This window comes from Pseudochaenichthys georgianus, chromosome 6 (assembly GCF_902827115.2).
Source record: "Pseudochaenichthys georgianus chromosome 6, fPseGeo1.2, whole genome shotgun sequence".
Classification (NCBI taxonomy): Eukaryota; Metazoa; Chordata; class Actinopteri; order Perciformes; family Channichthyidae; genus Pseudochaenichthys; species Pseudochaenichthys georgianus.
In genome coordinates this window covers 3,717,948-3,743,211 of record NC_047508.1, presented here as the reverse complement: position 1 = coordinate 3,743,211, position 25,264 = coordinate 3,717,948, and the positions used below count along the sequence as shown (strand labels likewise).

The 25,264-nt window shown below is 40.4% G+C and overlaps 1 protein-coding gene across 1 annotated transcript in view; it reads left to right on the top strand.

Annotated features, from left to right (window-relative positions):
• The window catches only part of ndrg4 (NDRG family member 4), a 107,222-nt gene that overhangs the window by 23,385 nt on the left and 58,573 nt on the right, over positions 1–25,264 (top strand). The window contains 4 exon segments of the mRNA XM_034085399.2: positions 7,202–7,221; positions 7,224–7,274; positions 7,277–7,290; positions 15,335–15,487. Of these exon segments, the coding sequence (XP_033941290.1) occupies positions 7,202–7,221; positions 7,224–7,274; positions 7,277–7,290; positions 15,335–15,487 (238 nt within the window).

Below are 25,264 nucleotides of genomic sequence, written 5' to 3'. Positions count from 1 at the left end.
GAAAATACAATAATTTCTCCATGCATAGATTCAAAGTGAAGCACCAGACGAAGCATTCAATCAGAAGTGGACAGCACACGTATCGTTCCAGAGCAGCAGTGGTGTCATGAAGCCAAATATAGCGGTGTAATGAAATGGTAATTGATTTCACAAGCGGCTGTCTTGCATAAGCATGCCAGAGTGAAAGTGGATGGCGAGAACAGGATCAAACAAGGATGACAGATATGGGAGGATTATAGTGACAGAGAGGGTTAGAACAGAGACAGATGCTGCAGTGGAGAGAAGAAAGAGAGTTGAGATGCTGAGAGAAGGAGAGGCGTAAGTAGAAGAGTTTGGAAAAAACATCAAAAGAAGCAGAGACGGAGAGACGAGCAGAGATTTAACAGATGAAAATGAAAAGTCAAGAGCCGCAGACCCGGTGGAAATAATCCATTCTCTTACTGACTTGCTTTAAATGAGTCATACTCATTTGTAAAGCCAGTATTACCTTGGTTGCTGATTGGCTAATGGTTACACAAGCCAAAACATCGTTATGACATCATCAAGTGTCCAAAATCTGATCAGCTCATTTTCAGAAAGGTTTTTATAGAAATGGATCAAAAAGAGAGAGAATCTTTGTTCCTGAAACTTTCAGAGTCTCTTTCCACAGAGGGGACACATGTTGATGTAGAAGAGACATGAAGAAGAGGGACACATGTTGATGTAGAAGAGACATGAAGAAGAGGGGACACATGTTGATGTAGAAGAGACATGAAGAAGAGGGGACACATGTTGATGTAGAAGAGACATGAAGAAGAGGGGACACATGTTGATGTAGAGGAGACATGAAGAAGAGGGGACACATGTTGATGTAGAGGACATGAAGAAGAGGGGACACATGTTGATGTACAAGAGACATGAAGAAGAGGGGACACATGTTGATGTACAAGAGACATGAAGAAGAGGGGACACATGTTGATGTAGAAGAGACATGAAGAAGAGGGGACACATGTTGATGTAGAGGAGACATGAAGAGAGGGACACATGTTGATGTACAAGAGACATGAAGAAGAGGGGACCATGTTGATGTACAAGAGACATGAAGAAGAGGGACACATGTTGATGTAGAAGAGACATGAAGAAGAGGGGACACATGTTGATGTAGAGGAGACGAAGAAGTGGATTTTGCATAAGGTGACCTTTAACGCTATAACCACAACGTGTGTGTGTGTGTGTGTGTGTGTTGTGTGTGTGTGTGTGTGTGTGTGTGTTGTGTGTGTGTGTGTGTGTGTGTGTTTGTGTGTGTGTGTGTGTGTGTGTGTGTGTGTGTGTGTGTGTGTGTGTGTGTGGTGTGTGTGTGTGTGTGTGTGTGTGTGTGTGTGTGTGTGTGTGTGCATTGATTGCAAATGTACAACACATGTATAGGTGGATCTCATGTCTGGATTGTGTACAACAATAACCAAGAAACAATGTAGCGAAGCAACACATGCTAACAAACACATGACTGTAGTTGGTCGGTGAGCTGGTGTCACATAGTTCATTCTGTTAGAGGTTAAAGTCTGTGTAGAAGATGACAGTTAACACAATTACTGGTACCACTTTACAATACGACTACCCTTATAAAGGGTTTACGAATAGTTTGTAATTAATTAATTAGGTTGTGAACACTTTATAAATCATTAATAAGCTTTCATAAGACATGAGATAAACAGGGCAACTGGGACCGGTTGCTTGCCAATAGTGAGCCCTTATTATAAACGGTAGTAACTCATTAATAAATGGGAATGTGTTTTACACTTTACAATAAGGCTCCCTTTTGGCAGTTAGCAATGGTAGTAACTCCTAAATAAATGGTCATAAGAGTGAACAACAGATACCAAGGATGCTGGCTGATGAAGAAGACGAAGTAAGCTAAGTAGCCAATATAAGGCTTAGCAGTACAGATAAATGTGGGCTCACTATTTGGCAAGATGACTAAGCCTTATATTGGCTACTTAGCTTACTTCGTCTTCTTCATCAGCCAGCATCCTTGGTATCTGTTGTTCACTGAGTTGATTCTCGCTAAGTAGCCAATATAAGGCTTAGTCATCTTGCCAAATAGTGAGCCTGTGTTGACGTATGAAAACTATGTTAGAACTGGTTTATAAATGGTTCTTAATGATTAATAAAGTGTTTACAACCTAATTAATAACCTAATTATGGACTCTTTATGAATCCTTTATAAGGGCAGTCTTATTGTAGAGTGGTACCCAATTATTTTACAAGCACCATAATATAAAATAAATCAGTGTCTCAGTTGATCTACCTCGTATGACCTGGAAAGCAAGAAGAAAACAAAAAAAAAACAGTATTTGGTTAATGATCATACACCATAATGATAAATGACCTTAACTGCTGTAAACACAGTTTGTGATGAGTGGTACCTGACACATGTGCATACATTCATCGTGTACAACAGCGAGGAAACTATACTCATAGGATCGCTCATAGCAATTAATGCACAGAGTATTATAACACACCCTGCAGTTTCACTCAGCTCTACAAAGCGTTTTAGAATCTTACAGTTCATTGTTTTACTGTTTTGGTTCAGCCTCACATCTGCCTTGTTTGTCATTTTCACAGCAGACAGCTATTTAAATAAAAACTGTAAACAGCTAGCGATAAGTACTTAACACGAGTTTAGCAGCTGGAGAGCCATTCAGCATCCAAAAATCCATCCATGTTTACATCGAAATCTTAATGTTGGATATTTAAGAAGGCATTGGATGCCTTAGCAAAGCTCTCAGTTTGATTTGAGTCTTATCTTCTTTAAAGCTATGTGCACCATTGTGATTTGCAGCTCATTTTACTTTGGCCAACTCTATATCTGGTCACAAAGACGTCATATATTAGTTCTGACAAGAGGAGCTTTACTTTTAATATCTGTACTGTAATGTGGATAATGTCCTTTGGTGGATGTTCCCTTAGTGAGTGGTGACTTGTACACTATGGCGTCACACACACAAACACACTTCATCAGTTGCTGGGAGTGATTGTTAGTGGTCTCTGGGCTTTGTCTCTTCAAGGGTGTCAGATAAAACCACAGAATGTGCTGCCAGAGAAAGGAGAGACAACAGAGGGGGCAAATGAGGAGAGACAGAGAGGAAAGGGAGGATACTGTATAGGTGTGTGTGTTGATATGACAAGCCCTGACAATATGTGGGTCAGTTAAATTATCACCTCCATCCATCTAAAACTTTACATTAATTAGGAAATTAATGTTAAAGGGGACCTATCATGCAAAATGCCCTTTTTGATGTCTTTTATACGTAGATATGTGTCCCAGTGTGTCAGGGAACTCACGCACTGTCAGAAAATAAAACCCTCTCAAGAGAAAAACGGGGGTACAACGGAGCTGATCCAGATTTGCCTCCGATATGACGTAATATCGGCAATGCGGACCCACGGCACTATGAGAAAGTTGCTATCAGAAACAATGCCCCACTGTTTTGTAATATGGTCTTTGTTTACATTAGCAAGCATCGCTAACACTCAGAGCTAACTTGTACTGAGAATATGTGTAAAAAAGCCAGATATAAAAAGGAACTCACCTTGTGAAACACCCGCGAGAGAGAAAGCATTTGAGCTCCATACTGTTTCAGAAATAACAACCTTGATGTGGTTTGGAACATGATATGGCGTTTCATCACCGCAGTCTCTGCTGGTAGAAACCATAGGTAGAAACCTCCCACATAAGCAGGCATAAGCTCCGCCCCCTCTTCTTTTTTTTAAAGCTTTATACCCAGAACCAGCACTTTCGTAACAGGGGTAAAATAGAGGGCTAGAAAGGGTGATCTGTTTGGTATTTTGAGCAAAATACTTCATAGACATGTTTTTATATATTTGTATATATCTGAGACCTATGCTATTGCCTAAAAATAGCATTATAGGTGACCTTTAAACAACAACTTGAAGCCTTAACATTCTGAGTATCGGGACCAGTGGCGGATTTAGGATTGTAGGAGATCCAGGGCTTAGCCCAGGAGTCGTTGGGTTGGGGGGGGGTGCAGGGGTACAGTGCTATTTTGTATAAGTGGGGGGTGGACCGAACATCCTTTAGGGGGGTCGTCGCCTCCTCTTGGGGGGTCCAGGGGCATGCTGCCCCGGGAAGATTTTTTTTTAATATTGAAGTTGAACGCATCAATCTGGTGCACTTTGAAAGCAACATTAACCCTCCCTTAATAACACCTTAAAGCGGACAAAAGGCACTGGAGAACACTTATTCATTAACACCCTTTAATGAAGCAAACTAATGCCTTAACTCACTCAAATAGTCGTTTACTTATTAAGGTGAAACGAATGTGCGTAGAGTTTTAAAGGATGCGGATAGTCTCACTTTGATTCTGGCGCATTGCTTATCGTTTTATAGATCTATTCTCATCCACCATCTTTGTTTGTGACGTAAAGAGTGTAAGAGTCACGTTTCTGAATCGGACACTCTGAGTGGATGCAGTCACAGCCAATCGGAGTCTGATTCAGAGGGTTGCCTGTCAGTTCTGTTCTTATGTGTACTGAAACGAGAGCCGGTATAATTCCACACGCGAAACAAAATACAAATTGGAATACGTTATTTTAGTGTCTTAAAAGTAGACGGTTAACGTTACATCTTAGGATAATTTTTAGTCATGTTCTGTATACATACTAACATATAAGGGTATACTTACGGCCCGTCCACACAGCGGCGTGCGTTGAAGCTTCCAACGCTTCTGCCCATTCACTTTGAATGGGGTGACGTCACTTTTGCCGAACTGCATTGTGGGAAGCGACGCGGAGCGTTGCTGGCGTGGCTCGCTGCAAAAGTTGAGCAATGTTCAACTTTTGACGCCTCGGCAGAAGCGTCAGCCAATCGAATCATATGCCAGTACAAGCTCTAGACAATCAAAACCGCTGCTTGTGTGTCAGGGGCGGGAGATTCATCTGATTGGTTGTTGGTCGAGTATCACACACGCCCGCCGGCAAGCGTCAACGCACGCCGCTGTATGAAAGGGCCGTTAGTGTGGTTACTCCATGTTTACAAGCTATAACATTAACGTTACATCACTCTTTTTCACTTCTTACTCAGTCAGCCAGAGTGCAGATATCACCATTAGATTAACAAACCTGAAACATCATCCATTTCTTGACTGCTGGTGATGACATTGTTGTCAGCTGCTGCAGCTTGTGGCGCCTGCTTCGATGACAATAACTTTAGAATATCCATAACTGTATAGGCTATTAGTGTTAAGCTCCGTGATCGCTTTTCAGGACTGAACCCACAATACAAACACGGACAGAAAAACAGGAGTTTGCCGCAAAAGGTTTTAATTTCAAATCGTGACAGGGGATACTAACTGTTGTTAATATAGGCCAGGAAAGGGGATAAAAAAGCGAGGGAATGGAGAACCTCAGCCGAGGCTCCGGAGTGAGCGGGGGATTATTGCCAGGCAGATGAAAGGTGGGTTGAGCCTGTGTCTTTACGCTCCCGAGAGCGAGTAGGTTGGAGCTGGAGTTAGAGTTTGTCCTACCGGACAGGAGTGTGGCGAGCAGGGGTTTTAGAGCTGAGGGGAGCGAGCAGGCTGGAGCTGGTTGCGTGGAGAGCAGATGAATCCGACGAGGAAGTGGCTGGACGTGGCTAGCGGAAGAGGTGATGATGGGTTCTGAATAGAGAGACAAACAGGTAAGACAAAACACTGATTCCAGAGTTGAGTCAGGCTAGGCTAGAAAGCAATACGTTTACCAGTGTAATCTTTACGACGAACTGTTGAAGACTGGATGAGGAGACCGGGTTAATAAGCAGGTGTTAATGAGTAGATGATCAGGATGAATGAGAAGCAGCTGCGGAGATTAATTGGTGGGCACTGAGGTTACCTACTGTAACCCAGCTTCTATGAGTAAATGGTGCAGCCCTTTAAGGCAGTGCTTCTCAAAGTGTGGTCCGCGGACCACTGGTGGTCCGTGAGTGCCCCCAGTGGTCCGTGAGTATATTGGTAACATTTCATATTTGAAATAAATAAATATATATATATATAAGGAAAAACTGATGTTTTTTGTTGATGAGTACTGCAGATTACTATGCAAACTTTGAGACCGGAAATAATGTTTTCACCCCAAGCTGTTGCATGGCAACGAAATTCTGTTGAAAGTTATTTCATATCGCATAAACACCATATCCCAACATGCACTGCGGCTAAAACATCCAATTACCGAGCTTCAACCATAGCTTAGGATTTTGAGTAATCAGTTCAGTGGGTGTGTATCGCCTACGTCTGTAACCGGTGACTTTATTTTGAAATTCTGTTCCTGACGGACGGCAAAAAAGCCCGATATTATAGAATTAAACAATAATAACAACAAGGATAATTGTGTGTTATTGGTGAGTAAATAACAGTGTGTAATTTAGAAAAGAATAACAAATTAGAAGGAAAGATTTCAGTATTCTGAGGCTCTGAGCCCCATTTCTTTTCCTCACGGACGGCAAAAAAAGTCTGACATTATATGATTTAAATAAAAAACAATAATCGTGGCTTGATATTGAGTAAGAAAATGTTTTTATGAACCCCACAGCTTCCAGTCTTCCAAGACCCGACCGGACAAAAAGACGTGCTGCAGGCATGAAACATACTACCAATAGAAATACTTTGCTTTTATAATCGCTCCGTGTGACACGAAAAAAAGGGGAAAATCGTGTTGGTGAACATGAATCAATAGATTAGATGTCGTGACTATAACACGAAATGCCGTGAGACTGTGTTGTACATTCTGATATGTTCTGTAGCTTTGGATGTTTTTATCCTCTTTCACCGATACATCTTCCAATAAATCCGGGGGTAGGTTGCAGGGAAAATATATATGCCATCTCGATTCCATCTTTGTTTTCAATCAGTTCCTCATCTATCAGCTGCTCAGATTGTTTCAGTTTCAATCTGAGTCCTTCCATTATTTCACAATGTGGATTTGTGGAATTGTTCCATAATGAACTGGTTCATTCCATTCATATGGAGCTGAACGGCCGTCGTCATGTAACACTCTGATAGCAATGCGAAGTCATTTTGTTTATGAATGTCAAATGCATACAGTATTCTGCATGATGAAACCATAGTGCAACCTTAGATGTGTGTGTGTGTGTGGTGTGTGTGTGTGTGTGGTGTGTGTGTGTGGTGTGTGTGTGTGTGTGTGTGTGTGTGTGCGCGTGCGTTGATTGCAGGTTGCTGTCCAGAATGGCGGGGTGAAGGAGCAGCAGTTAACGGAGGAGAAGCCCCTGCTGCCGGAGCAGCGAGGGCCGACTCAGACATGGTCAGTGCATCTGCTTTATTTATGTGTGTGTGTCCCGTGGTTAACCCTCCCTGAATAGTGTGTTCAGGAGGAATGACTCTGAAATAGTTTGGTTTATTGAGACAGATATCTGTGTGCATACTTGCTATATGGCTTATAATAAGACTATATGCTTGTTTACAAGCAGAAAAGAAATTAATTAATTCATTATAACGGCTGTGACTATGAACAGATAAAAGCTCATTTAAGATGATTGGAGAACAAACAGAGAAGCGAAACAGAACAGAGAGCAGGCATTGTGTGGTTTCAAAAAGGCCGCTTGTTCCAGTCCATTTATCCATTACCTGAGCAACAGGTCGTGTCTGTATCAGGAAGCCCTTGAATTTTTGAGAGCCACCGGTTGCAGAAAAATATATAAATGGTGGAGAGAACTTCACATAAAAGCAACAAAAGGAGTAGGATTATTGCTTGAAATGACTTATTTCCTCCTAAACTTTCAAAACATCGATATCTATGTGAGGTGAGTTGCTTAAAACTCTTAAATGAAAATGTAAATTGGGAAGTTCAGAGGGGGATTGGTAAATAAGAAAATAATGGATCATTTACTCAACATCAGCATTGCCGAATTCAGACGGAAGATGGAAGCATGGCAAAGCAGTGATTATGTTTTTTTGAATGATGTGAATATTCCAAGAAGTCAGTTTGGTCAAAGGCAAGAGAGACTGGCAGCAACACACATAGAGACAGAGAGAGAAAAGAGGTGAGGGTCGATAGAGCAGAGGAGCAAAAACCTTTGTCTTTACCGGCTCTTGGAAAGGACAGAGCCATTAAAACAATTCTGGCTCCCATCAAGGAACCATATTTCTCATAGAATGCTGGTCTCTTGAGTTTTAGTCCTTTGTTTTTTTCAAACCCATCAACTCTGACATCTTTATGGAGTTTTTCACTCTTTATATGTCCCCTGACTTCTACCTTTTCTCTTGCCATAACTACTACAGTTGCTAGGTCAGTGTTGTCTTGTCTTATTTCTTCAAAATTAAGAGATATATTCTGCTTATTTTCAGGTTCATATTTGTATTGTGTGCCTTTTACTGTGACATGTTTAGATACTTTAATGTTCAAAAAGTGCGATATTTTTCTCATAATGTCTGTGCTGCAGCAGCTATTTTAGGAAATGTAATGAGCCGCGTTCACACTGCGGTACTTTTCCCACAAAGGTTCATGCGAACTTAGTTCATGCGAACTTAGTTCATGCGAACTCTTTAGTTCGCATGAACTAAGTACAGATCGCGTTCACACCGGAAAAAGTCCCTGGGGGTGGATTAGGCAAATGAAGCCGCTGACGTCACTTCTTCTTCTTCTGCTTTGGGTTTACTGGCAGGCCGCAAACCACTTCACGGCGTATACTGCCGCCCAAAGTCCCCGGCTGGAAGTCCCCGGAGTTGGGGACTGGCTGCAGTAGAAGCTGCTGGGAGTCCCAGCAGCTTCTACTGAAGCCTTCTGAGTAAATCGCCTGAACGCCGACACCTCCTCATCTCCACCGCTCCCATGTTTTATTTTGTGTTGCCATAAATTAGTCTCTCTGCGTTTCTGCGCTGGGCTAATGCTAATGCTAATAATGCTAATGCGAGGATAATAAAATGGCGGCTTCACAAAACTTTTTGGGAGTTTTACGGGGCGTGGTTTGCAATTCGCCCAGCCAATCAGAAATATAGCTCTTTTCTCAAAAAAGAGCCGCTCAAAGTCCCTGCTAGAGAGCAGGGACTTTCGAGCGGGTAAAAAGGTTCGCATGAACTACTTTTAGTACCGGCTCTTTTTGGTGTGAACGCGATCATGAACTAAGTTCGCATGAACCTTTGTGGGAAAAGTACCGCAGTGTGAACGCGGCTATGGACAGTCTATAAGCACAACAGTTTTAACATAATAGCGCTAGCTAGCGACTTAGCCGACGCTAGAACTCAACTTCTACAACAGGTCCACATTAGTCGCTACATTTCTGTTTCAAACATAACAAAGCCACAAGGAACAAAGTCTACTTATAGGTTGTGACTGAATCACCAGATTTCATCATGAACTGTGCAGTACTGAGGAAACAGAAAACAAAGGAGTCCAATGCAGGGGGTTCATGTGGGGAAAATCTCAAAGAGAACTTTGAGATGTTAGCCTTTGCAGACCATCAATTACATGCATAAAGAGCTATACACTGTATAACACATTACTAAAGAGAAAAAAGGAACTGCCGTGCCTCCACCCCCAAAAAGGGCATCTTTAAGTTATTAAACATCTGAATCCATGATACATTTACTGGTTGAGTGAGCAGGCCCCGTCCCCCCATAGGCAGAGTTTGACATTTGCGCTTGGGGGGGCAAACCTTTTTTATTGACGTCAGTACACAGTCCCAACTATTGCGTAGGGTGCTATGGATACAGTAAGCAAGCGCTCACCGCACTGAGTATGACTTTTCCACATACGAACACAGCACGCCTCATGCCCGCCGTACACACACACACACACACACACACACACACACACACACACACACACACACACACACACACACACACACACACACACACACACCACACACACACACACACACACACACACACACACACACACACACACACACACACACACACACACACACACACACACACACACACACACACACACACACACACACACACACACACACACACACACACACACACACACACACATAACGGGTGGTTTTCTCCCCCAACAACAGGGTTGTGGCAAGAAAAGATCCGTCTTGTGTAAATATGACGTCACGTTCTCGTTGTAACTCTCGTTGTAATCGGAGCGGCTCCAAAACACATCTGCAGCGGTAACATGCAACATACACATTAATGCAGCAGCAAGAATAGAGAAACATCAGACAGAATAGTAAAACACTGAAAGGGAACATTTTATTGCACCAGGAGCTATCTTGGGACTTTTACTGCGACAACGTTGACTTGCCTGTGAATAAGAAATAAACCATAGCCTAGTGTTGGTGATCTACAGTGTTGTCATTCTTCTTTGAACAGCAAGACCACTAACACGCTATTTCAACAATCACACTCACTGTAATGTGATAGTTTAGCTTCTCACCATCATTTGCTGTGGCCCACTGATGTTAACGATCGTAACTGAAAGGCTGCCTGCCAAACGTAAACATCTCTTGCGAGAGTTTTACACAAGACGGATCCTTTCTAGCCATAACCCAACAACAGTGCATTTCATAACTGTAAAACGTATCATAACTGTGCACATCTTATACTTATTTGATAACTACTATATCCCTTGGTTACGTGAACACGCTACAATATTATTAACCAGTGTCTTATCTTACCTTATTAAAATATTAATATACGAAATATTTGTATTGGAACTGTTTTCGACGTAGTAATGCTGTAACATATTTCAGCCCCCCCGCAAAATCCGCCTATGCTTCTCACCCATATTAGGCTGATAACCTCCGAAACCCTTTTATTGGCTGATAACAATCAGTAGATTTGTATTATTGTGGAAAGCAAACCGGTAGCCACATGATATCTACTCAGAAGAATAGCATGGAAACATATTCTTCTGCTCCAGATAGGCCTCTTACTTCTGCTGGAAGAACTTTTGTTGTTAGTCATGACTCAGTCGGCCAGTGTGTCAGAAATGAAACATCGCACCCAGGAGAGACAGTCATACTGAGGGCTTCACAAGAAGTGTGAGTGTGCATCAACATGGATTATTCTTCTATTGATCAGCTGGTCCAGCATAAGGTCATTAGATCTGCTCAATACGGCTCGCAGTTTGTAATGATGGGAAGCCATCGACTGCTGCCGTATCGATCAGCTTACATGTTAGCATGACTCAGTAGGTCACTTAGCTTGTTGTTCTGTTGAAAATTCATTTCATTTCATTTCAAACCTTTATTTAACCAGATTGGTCCCATTGAGATCATAGATCTCTTTTTCAAGGGAGACCTGCAGCATATAGTTTCCACATGAAACATAAAACAATAAAGGACATTATACATTATATTTACAGGATACATAGTTATAGACATTTACAAGTGCCCATTGTATCAGCAAGCATTTCATTTACCCTAGCTTTAAAAACATGCAGAGGAATGAGATTGCTAAGTTTCAATTCTTGCTAAAGATTGTTCCAAGCAAGTGGAGCTGTGCACATAAAAGCTGTCTTACCTAAGACAGTCCTTGCTCTTGGCACATCTAACAAGACTACATCATGTGACCTCAGACAATAGCTGCTTGCAACTCTCTGTGTTATCAGAGAGCAGATATAATACGGGAGTTTACCCAACAAAGCTTTATAGATAAACGTGTACCAGTGACTGAGCCTCCGTACAGAGAGTGATGGCAGACCTGCCTTGGTATACAGTGTACAGTGATGTGTAAGCGCTTTACAATTTGTGACAAATCTCAGAGCACTGTGATACGCAGCATCCAATTTGCTCAGGTAATTGGCAGGTGCATTCATATACAACAAATCCCCATAGTCCAGCACAGGTCAAAAGGTCACAGTGACTAGCCTTTTCCTGGCCTCAAGCGAGAAACAGGACTTGTTTCTGAAAAAGAACCCTAGCCTAACCCTCAGTTTTTTAAGCAGGTTATTGACATGAAGTTTAAAAGAGAGACAATCATCAAGCCAGATACCAAGGTATTTGTAACAGGCAACAACTTCAAGTTTTGTTCCTTGCGTAGTTACAATATCTAAAACAGGCTCTGGTGTCTTTTTAGCTTTTGAAAAGAGCATTACCTTGGTTTTATCCACATTTAAAAGAAGCTTTAATTCAGAGAGCTGAGTCTGAATAGTGTTAAAAACAGCTTGTAATTTAACAACAGCCTCCTGAATGGAGGGACCTGCACAATACATCACAGTATCATCCGCATTAAAAATGTAAAGTAGCTTCATCCACATTATCACCTACGCTGTTAATATATATGGAGAATAAAAGTGGACCTAAAACAGAACCTTGAGGAACACCATTAGAAATGTTTAACCACTCAGAAGACAGTCCATCAAAATGAACACATTGGGACCTTTCAGAGAGGTAGTTCACAAACCACCCCACTGCATTGCTGGATATGCCAATACTGAGTAGCCTCTGCTTTAAAATGCGATGATCAACTGTGTCAAATGCTTTGGAAAGGTCAATAAACAGAGCTGCACAACTCTGCTTATTATCTAAAATAGTAGTAATGTCATTTACCACTTTCATTGTCGCAGTGATGGTGCTGTGTTTCTTTCTGAATCCTGACTGATGTTTAGACAGGATATCATTTATACATAAAAACTCCTTTACCTGTTCACTCACAAGTCGTTCGAGCACCTTAGCCAGAACTGACAATTTAGAGATTGGCCTATAGTTATTTAAAATAGTTGCCTCCCCTCCTTTCAGTAAAGGCAAGACATAAGCAGACTTCCATACTTTTGGAATTGTATTTGTGCTGAGGGAGAGGTTAAAAAGAGAAGTAAGAGGTGGAGCAATAAAATCTGCAGCTATCTTTAAAAAGAAAGGTTCTAAGTTGTCCGGGCCAGCCGGTTTCCTAGGATCTAACTTGGATAATGCTTCATGAACAATACCAATAGTTAAAGGAGTAAAACTGAAAGGGTTTTCCAGACCACATTGTTCAGAGTCAAGGATTGGAGCGTTCACAGGAGCCACACAGCCAAACAGAGAGCCACAAGACACAACATGCTCATTAAAGCAATTTAGCATAGTAGCCCTGTCTGATATAGAGCCAGATGCTGTGGTGAGGCACGGAGGCAGCTCATTTGGGATATCACCAGTGGAAATCGATGTTATGGCTTTCCAAAATGTCCTAGGATTATTCAGGTTTTCTGTGGTAACCGACAAATAGTACTTTGATTTAGCACTTTTTATTTGAGATGTGAAGCTATTTCTTAGCTGCCTAAAACGTAGCCATTCTACCTCTGAGCCTGATTTCCTAGCCTTAGCCCAAGCATTATTTCTCTCATGAAGGAGACTGGACAGCTCAGCAGAAAACCAGGGATTGTTTCGTCCCTTCACTCTAAATTTACGCAGAGGTGCATGTCTATCTATAATTTTCATAAAACCAAGATATAAATAAGACCATGCAGTTTCTACATCAGCACACAAATTGATTCTACCCCAATCAAAATCAAACAGATCATGTAAAAAACCCTGCTCCACAAAGTGTTTTTTGTCTCTCTTTGTGATGACACGTGGTTTAACCTTTTGGACCTTAGTGTCCCTAATTGTGGCCACAACACAGTGGTCACTCACATCATTAGCAAATACTCCCACAGATGAGTATTTATGTGGAACATTTGTTAAAATTAGATCAATTAAGGAGGATTTATTTGGGGACTTAATATTTGGGCGAGTAGGACTGTCTATAATCTGGGTAAAATTCAATGAGGTACACAGGTTTTTAAAATCCTCTGACACAGAAGTTAACCAGTCCCAATTAAAATCACCAAGCAGCACTATTTCCTTGTAGGAAAGTTGTGATAACAGTTTTGCCAAAGACGATAAAGAGTCCTTGACAGCCGAAGGGGCCCTGTAGCAGCCCACCACCATGACCTGTTGACCCTTTGTTACCTCAATATTCACGGCTAAAAATTCTAGCTGTTTACTAACAGATTTGGAAACCATATTAGTTACACAAAACTTATTTTTCACATAAATGGCAACGCCACCACCTTTTTTAGGCCGGTCAGTACGATATACACTGTAACCATTTATGTAAATGTCAGAGGCCAAAATGGATTTATCTAGCCACGTTTAACTTCAACAAAGAATCACTGGCAGTTTCACTCATTTATCTCGCCTTAGTTTTTTTAAATATATGAATTGGACCACCAGTTCAAGATGCAGGTCCTCCACATGGGGACTTATCCTCAGTACATAGGCCACCGGCACTACAGTATGTGAGCTAAACGGCTATTTTATATTCACTCGTATTTTAATAATAAAGTTAATTTAAGTGAAACAAATACTATTTTTCACAACTGCTCTATAGAGCACTGGATTTACAAAAACGTTTTATCTGTATCTTGGCACACATTCAGATTGCATTTTTTTTCATTTTGTTATCGACACTGGGTGGTGTTAATACACCAAAAATATATAGTAGCGCACTAACCAAGGCATTGAAGATACATTTATAAATCTAACTATGTTTCAAAGTAACTAACGCCGTAGCTATTGAGGACACCGAGCTGACTTTTTAACATTTGTTTATATTGGACCAAACATAAATCAATCAATTGATTGGCATTCCTCCACAAGGATTTTATTTATTGAATAGTGGAGAGTTCTAAGAAGTTGTGAAACATAAATTAATATTGAAAACTTTGGATACAAAATCTCTAAAAACGAAGTCCTTGTTTTAGAGTTCGGGGAAAGCTTGGACTTCTGACCTCAGTGGATGTCAACGGCCAAGAGAGCTTACATTTACAGTGTTTCCTGTGTTAAATTAATTCAGTGTATTCCTGATTTCGAGGTGCACAGTTTAAATCAGCAGGTCTCTGTGTAAACATGTTCCTCTAATCCTATCAAAGGGCTGCAGCTTGACCTTTCAGAAGCAGAGGAGGCCAGAGCAATCTTCTTTGGAGTTTTTAACGTAGAGTGTGTACGATTTAGTGTCATCTAGTGTTGAGGCAGCAGAATGCAGCCAACCGAATACCCCTCCCACCTCCCTTTCCAAGAGTGTAAAGATGCTACAGTGGCCTTTAGGTCACGTAAAACACAAGACACCCTTTCTACAGCCAGAGTTGGTTTGTTCATTCTAGACAACTGTAGAATCATGGCAGTGCAACATGGAGCTACCTATGCCGATATGACGAAAACATAGCATTTCTTTAGGTGAATTTAAACTAATAAAAACATGAACATTTTATTCCATGTCTGCTAATAGATCCAGCTGAATCCTACACACTGGAGTAAAACTCCATGAGAAGATGAATGTTGAATCAAAATGTTACTTTGTTGAATGTTGCCGCTCTTCTTCCCGACTGTTTCCCAATAATCATCTTGTCTTTGTTGTTTACAACACAGCAGGATAAAGGAGGGGAGGCATCGGGGGGGTTACCGTGCCCCGCTGCGCCCCCCCCCAACCCCCCTCCCCCCAGCCGCTCAGCTCACCGCTGGCATGTGATCGCACGCCACTGGCTCCGCACGACCCGCAGTCGGGCCGGCGGGGTCATCCCGGTAATACCAGAACTTCCAGGAGCAGCAGAAACACACACACACACACACACACACACACACACACACACACACACACACACACACACACACACACACACACACACACACACACACACACACACACACACACACACACACACACACACACACACACACACACACACACACACACACACACAAAGACAACACACACACACACACACACACTGAGACAATACACACACACTGAGACAACACACACATACACTGAGACAACACACACTGAGACAACACGCGCACGCACACACACACACACACACACACACACACACACACACACACACACACACACACACACACACACACACACACACACACACACACACACACACACAGACACACACACACACACACACACACACACACACACACACACACACACACACACACACACACACACACACACACACACACACACACACACACACACACACACACACACACACACACACACACACACACACACACACACACACACAACTGTAAAGTGTTTATTAAAGAACTTAACCATGGAGGAAAAGTCATAAGAACGTATTTATCAGTTGATAAAATGAAGTCCTTATGTTTTACATTCTGTCAGTCCCTTTTGTATGACCACAGGACTTCCACCTCCTGGTAACCACTACTGAACAGCCCCCATGCGCTGCACTACAGTAAAACACTTACCCTGTACAAAACAGTGTAAGTAATATGATAACTGTGACTTCTTTAAGTCAATACAAATACTTTACTAAAATTAAAATACCAATAGACTGTAAAAAAAACACACAGGTAGAGTAAAAGAGTTATACAGTAGCATGATATACTTTGAATTGCTTATTATTACAGCAATATATGATGTGGCTGGTCAAAGCTATTTTCCACTACTTCATAAACTGTTGGGTTGTTTATTTGTTAATTATACACTTTTTTAGATGACCATATTTGTTTGAACAATTGTATTGTGAATAGTTATTATGCCTGACAAATAAATGTAGTGGAGCAATAGAAGTCTAAATAGACTAATATTTCCCTCTGAAATGTAGTTCGCTTTAAGTAAAGAACAAATGTAGCATTTACAGTTAAGGAAGTAGTAGTTATTGACTAAAGTAAAAAATAGCAATAAATTGTACAAAGATCAAATTGAAAAAACAGAAAAAAGAGTAAAGACAGCCACATATTATCAATACAGTTACAATAAAGTCCCAGTAGAAAAATATAATTTGTATTGAAATGTAGCAGACTATAAGTAAAGAACAAATGTAACATTACATGTCAATTCTTAAATGAAGCACATCATTACCAAATCGTTTTAAACTAGAATACATCTGTACATTTATTGAGTGATGGTGTCTCTTTCTTTCTACATCATTTAGAAATAAGTCACCCAATTTATAACGTGTGTTTATATATCCCTAACCCTAACACAATGTTACTATTGAACACATTGACTGTTGAACATTCTCTAACAACAGAAGCCTGCATAATTCATCCTACTAACCAAATAATACGATTATCTTTCCTCCACCAGAAATAGAACAGACAATAGGAGGATTTACATGTATGGATTTTTTCAGTTTCTGAAAACGGAATGGCATTAGGATAAAAAACAAATCAAATAATGAAGTCCTATCCTTGTAGTCGACCTGCTGAATTTAGCTCTGCGGTAATTCTGTTTTTCAACCGAGACATCCTCTTGAAAAGCCCAAAATCTAGGGCAAAATCTGCATTCACAAAACCAGCCTGCAGTCACTGAGATCAGAGAGGGAAGCAAGATGAAGGATGTGTCTCTGCACAGCGTTACACAACACACCTGCGGACACACACTCTCACACATCCATGGAGAATCTCTCTCTCAGGAACTATGACATATTAGGTCACATCTTTCCAAAAACAAACAAGCCACACATTCCCTCCCCACCGTGCGCAGTGGCTGCACATCCTCAAACATAGGGTTATAAGAAAGAGAAGATTGCCATCTGCTGGTCCGACCACTGTACTGTCCTCACTAATATCTCCCCTTTAAAAGCATTTGCATGAGATCCACAGAGCCTGAAGCTGCCCTCTCTGTGGAGTTTATTGGAGTTCTTCATCTTCATACTGCAGTGTTGATACACTTGCATATCTGAGAAGCTCCTACATAGAATTTGACACGTCATGTTGTTCATGAAGGGCAGCTTCAGGTTTTCCCTTTCTCTCTTTAGGTGTGTCCCTGATCTGACTGTGTGACTCCTGTCCTTTCTTTTTCCACTCATCACTGCTAATAACTTCACATGTGACTTTATTTACTCCCTGATCTTAACCCATCACTTTTCCTTTTGTATGTGTACTGTATCTATTTGGAATCCTGTCATATTTTCTTTCAAATGTAACACAAAAATGATAATATCTTCTACTGTTGCATGTTTAATAAGGCAGCAGTGTGCAACCCATCCATGCCAGTTGTGGCGGCCGACAGGTGTAAATGCGATACAAAGGCTCAAAACATTTCCAATATGAGAAACTTGTTGCAGCTGCAGAAACGATGCAAATATAAAAACAAATCAAATCTTAACTAACTTGACAACACATGCAGCATTTAGAAAACATTCCCCAACTAGACGAAACATGTGCAGCATTTACTAAAGCACTGCATAAACCAGGGGTGTCAAACTCAATTTAATTGCGGGCCATGTCAGCATTATGGCTGCACTCAAAGGGCCAACCCCTTTATTTTTATATATAAAATAATGTATTATATTACATTATTGCCTCTGCATTGAATTATTATCTGATAGGGTAATAACTTCATAATTAACTACGTCTGGAAGCAGAAGTCTAGGGCAAATAATTGCAAGTCTCTTCAGTGAGAATGTCACAAAATGATTTAAAAAGAAAATCTGGAAAAAAGTCAAAATCAAAAATCAGAAGTGACATTTAAAAAGAAAAGGAAGTGACATTTAAAAAATGGATGTGACATTTAAAAAAAAAAAGGAAGTGACATTCCAAAAAAGGAAGTCACATTTAAAAAAAGTCTAATTTGAGATGCATTGTGGGACATGTAGTTTATGGGCAACGTGCTTCTGTAAATCATCCATCCTCTCTTCAGGACATATTTGAGGAGATGGTGAGAAAGCAAGGCCGTAAAATCACATGCGACCCCAAACACATCCTGTATAGAGAGTTTGAGTTGCTGCCCTCGGGCAGAAGGTATAGATTACCAAACTGTAAACTGAACAGGTATAAGTTTTCCTTTGTTCCGCTATCAATCAAGCTGCTGAACAGTCAGAAATAACTGTGATTATGCTGTTAGGAGTTGTTGGGAGGTGCAATGTTTACAGTGTAGTGTGTGCAATCGAGAAGGTTAAATAGGGAAAGTGCATTGTGTGTAAATATGGACACAATAGGGATATGTGCAATTTGACGGACACTATGCATAGGTGAAATAGGGAAAGTGCAATATTGATTTGTGTATGAATACAATAGGGGAAAGTGCAATATTTGATTTATGTATAAATACAATAGGGAAAAGTGCAATATTTGATTATGTACAGTATGAATGCAATAGGGAAAGTGCAATTTGATTATGTATGTGCAATAGGGAAAGTTCGGTACCTGTATGTTTCTTGTTGTTTCTTTGCCATGTGATATATGTGATCTCTGTTCTGTATCTATGACTGATTGACCTGAATGTTTTTTATGTGTATTATCTCGATGCCCAAGACAAATTTCTCCTAAGGGAGACAATAAAACTCTATCTAATCTAATCATGTAACCGTATTAATAAACATATTATATTTTTTGCAAGCTCTTGTGGGGCCACATCAAATGAAGTCATGGGCTGGATTTGGCCCCCGGGCCTTGAGTTTGACACCCCTGGCATAAACAGATACAAAATGCTGCAAGAATCTCAAAACCCAACGGAGACCAGGGGACACTAAAAAGTGACGCACACAGCTGGGACTGGAGCTCTTGGTCACGTTCAGGATTATAAAGTTGGTCAACAGAGTTAGTCTGTCTCATAACTGTAACGGAGCGTCCACACTACAGCTCCAAAAATAGCTTGGAGCTGGGCGTGTGTCGGGAGCTTGGGGATTTTATTCAAGCAACACGGCCAACAACCAATCACATGAATCTCCCGCCCCCGACATACAAAGCAAAAACCCCCGGGGATTTTATGCGAGCAATATATATATAAACTCCCCAAACAGGCGAAAACCTACCAGTTTCCCCCACTGTCTCTGCCACCTCCCTCCATGCCTGGTTCCTCCGGTTTGTATCCCGGGAGGTGAAGAGGGTCTGGTCATACAAAACCGGGTGATTCGCTACGGCGATAGTTAGTTTCTCCTCCGACTTTTTTTGAAAATATAGAAATGAACGGCGGGATATCTCTCCCAGCTTAGACGCGGTTTGATTGGCTAGCGCTTCAGCTGTCAGATTTTGGGAAACGGGATTTGATTGGCTGGCGCTGGCTACTCCGGCGTCCAGGCGACCAGAAGTTGAACAATGTTCAACTTCTGGTCGCCTGGGTCGCCTGAGACGCCTCGCTCGGCTACCCACAATTCAGTTCGGCGAAAAAGCGCGGCTACGTGACGTCACCCCATTGAAAGTGAATGGGCAGCTTGGAGCTGCTTGGAGCTTTCGACGCTGTAGTGTAGACGGGCCGTAAGTGTTTGTCAGTATATCTGAAATGACTAGGTTAGCTACGTTAGCTAGCTAGCGTACAACAGATCTGCTATAATATCAGAAGGAGTCATGTGACCACATTGTTAAAATAAGACAATAAAAGTTACTGTAAAGGCAACCGAACAACAAATATTTGCCAGTGAGAGATATGGTGTGAAGCTTTCCAGACGCGTGGTGTTGACAGCAAATCAGGTCTTCTCTTTGAATGCATTTAAGATGTTTATTTGGATTGCAGGATGATGACAGCAAAACAAGAGCCGGGTGTTTAACTGATAACTAAACAACTAACTGTGATAAAGAAAAAAAACAAAATTAACTCAAAACAAACAGAGAATACGTTTTTCAACACGCACGGTTGAAAAACTGTGTGGCTTCCCTCTGGTGATTCCCACATCCTAATGCTGTGGACCTGTGTCCTCCCTAAATAGTCAACCAGTCTCACGGCTTTTCGTGTTCACCAACACGATTTTTAATCTATTGATTCGTGTTCACCATCACGATTTGCCCCTTTTTTTCGTGTTGCACAGCACGATTTTAAAAGCAATGTATTTCTACTGGTAATGTGTTTCGTGCCTGCAGCACGTCTTTTTCTCCGGTCGGGTCGAAGAAGAACGGAAGCTGTGTTTCATAAAAACATGTTCTTACTCAATATCAAGCCACAGTTATTGCTTTTATTTTAAATCGTATAATTTCTGACTTTTGTTGTCGTGTGTGAGGAAAATAAATGGGGCTCAGAGCCTCAGGATACTGAAATCTGTATTTTTAAATCTTTTTTTCCTTCTAATTTGTTATTCTTTTCAAAATAGTACACTTTTATTTACTCACCAATAACACACAATTATCCTTGCTTTTATTTATTGGTTTAATTCCATAATCTCGGGCTTTTTCGGCGTCCGTCAGGAACTGAATTTCAAAATAAATATAACCGGAAACAGACGTAGGCATTTCGAGCGATTACCCAAGATCCTCAGCTATGGTTTTAAGCTCGCTGATTGGATGTGTTAGCCGCAATGCATGCTGGGAGTTGGTGTTTATATTATATGAAATCCGAAAAACATTTTAAAAGTATAAAATAATACTTAATTCCGAGTGCTCTTGCTTTTCTCTTTGATAGTCATCACATAACGGCATTGTAATACACGGTTCGGCTGCATTACATATTACAGATCTGCCGTAGTTCTTTATTTAGAGAGCCCTGATGAGAAGACCTTTGGAAAAACTGGAAGAAATGCCGCCGAAACTGAATACTTGACGTGGATCATAAATATATCAACAATTAAACAACATCTTCAATTTCTCTTCACACAATACGTCTCCTTGCAGTATCAACACTAATTCGGCTGACTTTTACATTTGATCTAATTCATAGATAGGTTATATTTACACCATAACGGTGCACAGCTGATAGAAAAGGACTGTAGTTTTTAAAGATATTACTGATTTTCTTTGAATGTAAGAATGTAAATACTGAGTCTGAAATAGTATAACAATATGCTGTAAAATGATGTGAAAGCATGCATAAAACTATACATCTTCAGATGTTGTACATACACACTAATAATACAAAGTTATTATGGCTGTGTGCACCTTGTGTACACCTCCTAGTGGTTAAAGCGTTATTGAATTATTGTTTGTATGTGTTATATTTGATTACAAAAATATTAAAAGTACATACTTTCATAGGGGGAAAGTATAAATATAGAAATATAGAATATAAAAAATCAAGAAGATACTTTTAGTGATCTCTACAATAAAACAGTTTAGTGCAGGATGTACACAGATATTAATAGGAGGAGGTGCAAAAAAGAAAAACGGATTAACCTTTATTTAAACATTAAATATTAAATATTAAGCCTGACAAAGTAATTAACGTCTAATATATTGCTTTCCTGCAATGTTAACTATGTTGAAGCACTTATTTTAACTGATATTATACATATGGATTATACTCTTATGTATGTAGATAGAATAAGAAATGTGCAGAATATGACAGTTTAATGGTGGAGGTACACACATATTGATAGATGTCTTGTAATGCACTGTTGAGGAACCTGCGACCCAAGTTTTTCATTCATTGCATAACTACACCGTAGTTGTGTATGATATGTCAATAAACCTTTGAAAATCTTGAAAGGGATGTGCAAAATAACCATAATATACAGTATTTAATTAACTATTAGTAGAGAATAACGAGTAATGAATATACTTTATTACTTGTTTCCATTCATGTCAATTGCAGATACATGTTTAGTCTTCTCAAGCACCAACTATCAAATATCTCTCCTGATTGTTGGCACTTGACAATCACCTTACCTGAATTTTACTCAGGTGTAACTAAAGTCTGATTTAAGGGTTGTTTATATTTCACATCATTAATCAGAATCTGCAAAGTAAAAATACCAGGTTAACCTCTGAATTGTAGTGGAGTAGAATTACAAAGTAGCAATGAGCTGTCATGTGGGTATATATTAATGTTGCGCATTATGGACACAAGCGATTTACACCCATTTATCAATCATATGTTTTACATTTGATAACACCAATGTGTTTAATAATGGCAACTTCTAATTGTGGGAAAAACGAAAACGTTCAGTAGAGACGTCCCATAGAACATTTTGCGAAACACAATAGCCAGCATGTGTAGTTCTGGGGGGGTGTTCGATTCCAGTTTTGGATAATCTGGCATGGTTTCGTTCCATTTCACACAGCTGTGTGACGCTCTGCGTAACCTTACGGGAACTGTAGTCCTAAACGATAGCTGGGGATTATGGGTAGTGTAGTGTCTTCGGCCATCCTAAACTCAGAAATGTTGACAATCGCAATGATGCTCGAAATGTCCCTTATAGGCCTACGTCTGTTTCCGGTTATTTTTATTTTGAAATTCAGTTCCTGACGGACGCCAAAAAAGCCCGAGATTATGGAATTAAACCAATAAATAAAAGCAAGGATAATTGTGAGTTATTGGTGAGTAAATAACAGTGTGTTATTTTGAAAAGAATAACAAATTAGAAGGAAAGAAATATTTAAAAATACAGATTTCAGTATCCTGAGGCTCTGAGCCCCATTTATTTTCCTCACAGACGGCAACAAAAGTCCGAAATTATACGATTTAAAAATAAAAGCAATAACTGTGGCTTGATATTGAGTAAGAACATGTTTTTATGAACCACACAGCTTCCGGTCTTCCACGACCCGACCGGAGAAAAAGACGTGCTGCAGCCTGCAGGCACGAAACACGTTACCAGTAGAAATACATTGCTTTTAAAATCGTGCTGTGCAACACGAAAAAAAGGGGCAAATCGTGATGGTGAACACGAATCAATAGATTAAAAATCGTGTTGGTGAACACGAAATGCCGTGAGACTGGGTTGAAATAGTAGGCTGTACCCTGAAATTGGCTGAGTCCCCGCTGTGCCCAGGTCAATTCAGTAGTATCACAGCACCTTCATATACAAATATTAAAATACATCAAATTGGCTGCAACAGTTACATTTTGGGTCAGTTTCCAGTGACAGTTTGCCAAGCAGGTGTGTTCGTCACTTTTTAGTGTCCCTTGGTCAGGGCCGGCCCTCGGCATAGGCAGTATAGGCGAATGCTAAGGGCGCATCAACCCATAGGGGGCGCCGAAAATTGAAAAAAAAAAAAAGTACCCAGATTTTTTTTTTTATTTCATAACAACACAATTTCCCGATTTTGGATCAACAAAGTACATCTTATTATCTTATACTAACAGAACTACGCCTATATTGCGTACAGCACCCATAACCTATGGCACACACCCCCCCCCCCAAAATCAAGTTGAACTGCCCCAGTCCCAGTAAAAACCAAAGGTTTATGTGAAATTGTTCTTTTTTTGAAACAATGGTTTTAGTGTGCAATTATAGGTTTTAATTTTGTATTTGTATTCATTTAAAATAAATCAAACTCCCAAAAAACGTACACAGCTTATGTGTGCTTTTATTAACAATTGGAATTTACTGTGTAAGCGGCCGCGAGGGGGAGAGCTTTAGAGAGCTCTCTCCTGAAAGACTGAGAGGCTCTGATAACCTCAGCTCAGTGAGGTAAAGGCACACCTTTATATGATCATTATAGTTATACAAAAAACAGGTGAAAAACAGGTATAAAATACTGACAGTACAAAAAAGTTGTTATTAATAATACAGTTTGAAAGGGGAGTGATTTGTAAAGTATCCATAAAGAAAAAGAAAATCTGCTTACAGTTCTGTTTCATATGGGTGTTGAGAAGTATATCCATAGATCTCCTAATGTTGCTCTCAAAGTGCACCAGATTGATGCTTTTAACTTCAATATAAAAAAAAAAAAGTCTTCCCGGGGGTGCATGCCACCGGACCCCCCTAGAGGAGCCCCCCCCCCACCACTTAAATCATGTTCAAATGGATAAGAAACTAAATACAGTTGCACACATCTTGTGTCAATATCTTTATTGACACATGCACGTGACACATGCACGTGCGAATCATAGTGAGTGTCTGTATTTTGGGGGGGGGGGGGGCGCCAGCTAAAATCTTGCCTAGGGCGGCAAATTGGTCAGGGCCGGCCCTGCCCTTGGTTTCCGTTGTGTGTTGAGCTTCATGCAGCGTTTCGTTTATGCAGAGCTTTTAGTAAACGCATGTTTTGTGAAGTTGGTGAATGTTCTCTAAAAGCTGCATGTGCTGTCAAGTTGGTGAAGAAGTTCCTTCTTTGCAAGTTGTGTACACATTGTTTTAGGAGTGTTTCTCCTAATGAAAGTGTTTTGGGCTGTTGAGGCCGCTGCCACCATTCTTACCTCATGGCCATGTCCTGCATTTTCTCACCAGATGATGTTCCTGCTCTAAACTTGAATGAAAGCAGAGCAGGAATGTTCTCTTGCTGTAAAGGACATGTGCTGATCAGTAAGACCTTCACTATTGTGCTAAAAATGACAAAAAGAACACAACAGAAATTAGTTTAAGGGTCATTTTTAAGTATGAACCTGTTTTATGTCAATAGCCTACGTATCTTAAAAAATGAATGTCAAGACCAGACTCCTTAAAAACAGAGCATTGCAAGATAAAACATATTTGCTTCAAGATTTGTTTCTCAAAAATATGTTGC